General features: G+C 35.6%; 2 protein-coding genes across 2 annotated transcripts in view; one reads left to right on the top strand and one right to left on the bottom strand.

Moving 5' to 3' along the window:
* The window catches only part of HELRODRAFT_189824 (hypothetical protein), a gene marked incomplete at both ends in the record, with an annotated part of 5,399 nt that extends 1,370 nt beyond the window's left edge, over positions 1-4,029 (bottom strand). Inside the window, 4 exons of the mRNA XM_009032985.1 lie at positions 395-483; positions 953-1,160; positions 2,633-3,792; positions 4,022-4,029. Coding sequence (XP_009031233.1) covers positions 395-483; positions 953-1,160; positions 2,633-3,792; positions 4,022-4,029 — 1,465 coding nt within the window. The remainder of the gene's footprint in view (positions 1-394; positions 484-952; positions 1,161-2,632; positions 3,793-4,021) is intronic.
* Positions 4,030-5,183: 1,154 nt separating this feature from the next.
* On the top strand, positions 5,184-5,904 carry HELRODRAFT_165914 (hypothetical protein; the record flags this gene model as incomplete). Its single annotated transcript, XM_009032984.1, has 3 exons — positions 5,184-5,208; positions 5,411-5,514; positions 5,599-5,904. 3 exons carry the CDS (start codon positions 5,184-5,186, stop codon positions 5,902-5,904), a joined length of 435 nt encoding a protein of 144 aa, XP_009031232.1.
* Between the last annotated feature and the right edge of the window lie 946 nt (positions 5,905-6,850).

Below are 6,850 nucleotides of genomic sequence, written 5' to 3'. Positions count from 1 at the left end.
CATATATATATATGTGTATATATATATATATATATATATATATATATATATATATATATATATATATATATATATATATATATATATATATATATGCAAGCACACTGTATACAATGTAGTAAATTATCTTAACAATGTAGTTTTTTTCTAACTAAAAGCAACTAAACTGTGTGAATGAAAAGAAATATAAGAAAGAAATGAAGGAACATAAAACGAATTGACCTATGCGCACGACAGTTGAACGGTAATAATGAAAGAACAAATGAAAATAACAAAAATCGGTTCATAATTTTTTTTTTATTTTTAAATAACAATTATCATATATTTAAATATAAAAGCAATAAATGAAAAACAATAATTTTCCAGTTTTAATTCAGCTTTTCCTGATTTTAACTTTGATGAATTTTGAAAATGTCCGTATCGGTAACATTGCAGTTGGTATCGTGTAGGAGGGCCAGCTCGTTGATGTCCAGCGGGTCCAACCTGGCGACAGTTATTTCATTCAATTCCATTTAATAAAACTAATTGCATCAAGTTGGCTAACATCGTTTGAGCTGGCCTACTCGATGTGTAGCGTTCCTTGATTAAAAATGTTGCGTTCCAATCACTGCTTAAAACATAATTCGGGGCAAAAAAAAGTAAATATTGCATAGAGCGTACACAGTTCCACTTAATTTTTATAAATTATTTCAACAGTGATCATCCAATCATGTGACTTGACGTAATTAACTTGCACAACATCAGAGGCAGAATTAACAAAGAGCGCATAAGACGGACGGGCAGTTTGCAGCTCCGCATCGCAAGAATGTTCAGCAGTTGTGAATTTGAACTGCAAAGCCAATTTTAAAGCAATTATTTTACAAACGTGCCAAACAATTCAAAAATGAATAAACTCTAATAACATTATTAAATTTAAAGTAAATTGATTATGAGAAACATTAAAAGAACAGACTTGATGTCATCTGTATTAAATTGGTCAAATTCGTCGAAGGAGTCTCCGAGACACGACAGAGAGGGAAAGGTGGTGCAGTTGTTGTTGTTGTCATTCATGTTGTCAAGTCTTGTTGGCGGTTTCTGCGGAGTGGCACGTGTGCCGTCACTGCTGCTTAACGCAAAAGACATTGTCATTAATGGTTTTATTTTTGGTACGGACGTCATCGCTGTTGTTGTGCTTGTCGTCGTGTTAGGCAATGCTTGAACCGGAAAAATTTCTCACGTGTGTGTAAATAAAATTATTCTACAATTATGCTGAATTAATTAAAACAATCAATATCAAATATAAGTGATATAGTTGAAGCACACGAATAAAAAAAATTAAATATTTAAATTCATCTCATCCCAACTCCGTGCCGACAACAATATAATTTAACTCAACAATAACTGAACTCCTCCACCTCCACCAACAACAACTGAACTCAAATGCCACAAGCAAAAGGTATTGCAACGTATGTACGTCACAGAAATTGCGACAAGAGTAATCAAAATCATTCCACTAAGGTGAAAATGGATAGCACCTTGGACTAGGATAAAGAGTTGCAATGTTAGATCAATCACTTATTAGTTCTGTTTTGTGCAACCCTAAACAAAGTTTCAGTTGGCTACCATTTTAAACATGCCATTAAAAAGGAATAGACCTTCATCGCAGATGGTCTATCTACCTACCATCCACATCTAGATTCCAAAAGTGTTAAACATACTTAGTCAGCTACACAAACTTCGCAGTCCGTGATGGAAGAAACGATGAATCCCTCGGGACAAACGCAATTATGGCATCACATCACTGATTAAGAAGAGTGTTCAAGTTGCTCAAAAAAATCTAAATTTTTGATTACCATCATTTCGTTGTATAAATTTACAATCAGTTTCAGGCTAAAACTGAATTAAAGCTCTAATGACTTTTTGGCATTTACTTCTCTAGCTACCTGAGAATAAAATGAGTTTTTGCATTTACGCTCGGAGTGAAAGAAAGCTCCCGAAGATTGAACGGTACATACAAAGCACAAAAAAAAACAATCGGCTTTTAGCGTGGGTGCTGACACGCATCAAGCATATAAGTTTGTAAGGCAGAGGATCCGAACCATGTAGAGTCCACTAACATTTGGCTCTTTTAAAAGACTGTGAAACGTCTACAGTCAGTTAGGAAAATGAAATCGCAACTCATTTGTTTGGTGAAATAGTTCAGGGATTGCGCCATACAAAACAACCCTGACTTTGATTAGAAGACATCTGCAATCATCAAAAAACTTGAGGAGAGCAGACTGTTATCAAACGAGATTCTGGGCCACATATAAACCTGATAAACGCGTGTCTGAAGGAGCAAAAAGATCTAAAAAGCTTGCTACTAAGAGTCAGAAAACAATTAATTAGAAACTTTAAAATTTCTCTGCAAAGGATGTGGCAAATCATGAATGGTCTGTAGAATCAACACTAAATAGCCGATCTTTGGGTGCTGCAATATCGTCCCGTATAGGCGCAGAGGTGCCACTCTGGCAGATAAATTTCTATTTCAATCTTAGATATTTTACAGGCCGTTATCTTTTTCATATAGTTAATAGTCAATTTCATAATTCAACTTTGATTTAAACATTATTTATAAAGCAAAATTTAAAAAAACTAATGAGTAAATGATTACGTTGTAATTGTTGTAGAACATTCTGATGTTGAATATAGTGTTGTTGATAATTTGGCTGTTGCTGTGAAAGTATTTGTTGGGGCAAAACTTTTACAAAATTAGGATTAAATTCAAACTCATTTTTAACTTCTTTTACTCCAATGACCTTATTATAATTTGTCCCATCAGAAGCAGTGCTCTGAGATTGACTAAACCCAGCAACCAATGGCGATGCAGAGTTCAAATGTGTTGCCTTCCTGACTGGTGAGTTTAAAGGCACAGGTGACTGTAAAAATTTGTCCCACGAAGGACTGTACCCGTAGTTACTGGGATCAATAAGTGGACTATCGAGGAGGAGTGTAGTGTTGACGTCGTTGATGTCTAAACTGTTGTCGATACTCGTTAATGTGATGGCTGGCGGAGGTGATGTGGGAGGAAGTGAGGATGATTTTGAGAAGGGGTAAGGAGGGGGAGGTTCATGCTGATGTTGTTGTGGTTGTTGGTTCTGATAGAATTCAATTGTGCTTGGTGGGGTTGACGAGAGTATTGGGAACTGCTGCTGAGGGTTGTGCTGCTTGTGCGAATTTTGATGTTCAACGTAGTAGTAACTTGGTAAACTCGAAGGCAAGTTGGAGTGTTGATGTTGTGGCGATTGTTGTTGTTGGTTAATAACATTGAAATTGGAACCGCCAACAAAAGTTAAACTTTTTTCATCACTTGATGTTGCTGGTAGCATAACCCGATTGATAAGAGCATACGAATTGTTGTCATTCATTATTGCATTGTTGTTGTTGTTGACGTTGTTGTTATATCGCTCATCAACCTGCTGCTGATATTGCCGAAGGACTGCTGGATTGGCATAACTAAAATTATCGACAAAATTGTTGCCGCCTAATGCATTCGAATAAGCAGGTGGCAATGTTGACGTTGCAAGAATTGAATTATGAAGATAAGAGTTTGATGCAGGTGACTGTTGTTGAAAGTTTCCTAAATGTTCCAGTAACTTTTGATGTTGATCCAACTGAGTTTTGAGGTCGGGAAGTGATCCAGAGTAAAGTTGTTGTTGTGGAGCCACGTTCAAGAATGCAGTTAACGTTTCGTTGTTGTTGTCGTTACTGTCGGCGCCCACGAGACCATTGTTTCCCTGCATCAGCTGAGCAGTCAACGTTGGGTACACACCGCTGAAAGTAAATAAACATTTTTATGTAACTGTATAATTTTCATTAAACAGCATGTGATGGTGAGATTAACATTCCACATACAACCATACATTCACTCGTGCACTGGCACTCATATATTCAAACACGAACATTTATGTATACATTCTTGCTTCTTAGCACGCATACAAAACGAAATGAAACGAAATTTTATTAGCTCCTTAAAATTAAGGAATTTATGAGAAGATAGGACGTGGCCATATTAGAGTTCGTGAAAGAACTCCTCTAGAACATACATACATGCATGTTGCATGAAACATGCATGTATGTATATAGGCAAAAAACGCATATATATGCACAAAATGCAACATGCATATATACGCTCAAAAACATAAACACACACACACACACACACACACACACATGCATGCATAAGTACATACAAATAAAATCACCTCTTATTGGACATTTCACAGGATCGTGGTCTGTCCTGTTAAAAAATTCGAAACGTTGTAACGACGACGCCGTGAATGCATAAAAATATGATGACGAAATTAGTGATGGTGACGAAGAAGTACCAACGTGACGTCAACGTAACATGATGGTGATGATGAGGGCGGTGATAATATTAATTGAAATATTGGTAAAACTGAAGGCAATAGTTATAACAATAACAACAACATTAGCCTGGATGAGGATGACCATGATGACGTACGTAGTGAAAACGTCGATAAGTAATGGCTATAAAAAAAACCCATAATAATAAAACACCAACAGAGAGAGAGAGAGAGAGAGAGAGAGAGAGAGAGAGAGAGAGATAATTAAAGAGCAATTCAGAAAAAGGAACAAATAAGAATAAACATGCTAACAAAAATTAAATTTGAGGACAATTTATTGACAAAAATTGAATTAGGATAAAAAAAAGGAAGAAAGAGAGGAAGAGAGAGAGAAAAAGAAAATTAGAAAAAATATTTAAAAATAAAAAAGAAACCCTCGACCAAAAATTTTTTGATTGAACTACACTAAATAATTGGCTAGAAACTATTGTTAAATTAATATCAACACAACACCGACACAACATCAATAATATTGTAAGCACATAACAATCTATTATTAAAAATTGATAATTAATAATTGAAATGACATGAAATACGAACATGTTTCATTTGGCCAGTAACTGCTGAACCTGCAACTTCAAAAATGCCTCTCATCATATTGTTAAATTCATCATCATTACCATCTTCAACATCATCATCGTCGTCGTCGTCGTCATAATCATCATTGAGATCATTCTCTTCACCAATATATTCAACATCAACATTATCATCATCTTCATTATCATCATCAGCATTACTATTATCGTCATCATCAGTGTCCATGATTATGATCGCTGAGAGAGAATGAATGTTATAAAAATGACAGACCTGCCCCGAGAAGAAGGTGGTTCCTACTGCCAGCACTGTTTCCAGTCAAATTGATGATCGAGTTGTTGTTGTTGCAGTTGTTGTAGATGCTGATGCTGCTGTTGTTGTTGAGCTTTTTATTCAAGTTCTCGTGAATTTTTGAGTCAGAAGAGGATCTGGATGACGAAGAAATAATGATATGACAGGATTTTAAAACATTGCAAACCATCTCTAAGCAGGAACTTTTGCAGGCAGGCACATCAACAGCATCAGCCAGGCCCCATCAATAACCTCACTAACACAGAACAACTATTTCTCTAATTATGCTAATTTATTCAGACCCGTTATCATCATTCTTTCTACTTGCATTATCATCATAAACAATTCATCACTTTGAACGCATAAACGCCACGCACACATCAACAAGATACAACAAGATACCACAAGATACAACAAGATACAACAAGATACCACAAGATACAACAAGATACCACAAGATACAACAAGATACAACAAGATACAACAAGATACCACAAGATACAACAAGATACCACAAGATACAACAAGATACAACAAGATACCACAAGATACAACAAGATACAACAGCCTTCAACGACAGCCAGCCATGTTCAACGACATTGAAACATTAATACGAATACTGAGAAACATGAAACAGCAGCAAGACCGCAACCTCGTACAGACAGCATCGGGGGCTTGCAAGTATGGCGAGTAGTCTTTCTGTTTAAAAAAAAAATAGAAATCGTTGATTCAAAAATATAAAAACTGATCTCCGATTATCGCTCAACCAATTTCATTAGTAAATAACTTTTGAGAGTCATGAAACTTGCAGAGAAATGCGATGTAGTTAGAAAAGTTGGAAAAAAATTTCAGATGTAAGGAGGGGAAGAGTGAGCAAAAGCAGGCTCATCAGTAAATAGTATCAAATGGTTAACCGATTTTTTGTTATGTGCAAGTTATTAGGTGATATTGTAATGTGTGTTTTGTCTTAATGATCGTTTTGAACATTTATAAATTGCCAAGAAACAAGGTGAGATGGCGAACATTTTTTAAATTAATCAAGACGACAAGACAGCATGGTTGTACAATCCTGAATTATATTCCAGTACATCAGTACATGATGAAGTAATGTATCTCATGAGGATTGTGCACAACAAACACCACATCCCATACACACACACACACACACACACACACACACACACACACACACACACACACACACACTCTGAGGAATATCTAGGAGTATCTATTAATATGTACATATTAAAATGCATACACAGCATACAAGTCAAGTGATGAGGATAAACAGACAGAACCGACATATGAAGCACGATGATGACACAATAGGAAACCAGTAAAACACGTGTTGCAAAGTACAGACACACACACACACACGCACACACGTGCACTGCGCTCGAGAGTATTGCTATTTCAATTTCAATAGGAAATATTCCCAAAACATTGAGTAGCAATTATTACTGCTGAATGTTAAAATTAATTTCATTGAAAAAAGCCAACAATCTGAAACAAATGAAAATTTTAAAAACTAAAATTAAATTAAATGAATTGAAGAGCAATTGGACACAGTAAGAACGTGTGCTCTCGTAATGAACAATGAATGAATTGTGTAGCGCATTAATTAGATGCAAATGCAAGAT

This window comes from Helobdella robusta (genome assembly GCF_000326865.2).
Source record: "Helobdella robusta unplaced genomic scaffold HELROscaffold_9, whole genome shotgun sequence".
In the NCBI taxonomy this organism is placed as follows: Eukaryota; Metazoa; Annelida; class Clitellata; order Rhynchobdellida; family Glossiphoniidae; genus Helobdella; species Helobdella robusta.
Note: the sequence above shows the minus strand (reverse complement) of the source record. Positions and strands in the feature narration are given on the sequence as shown.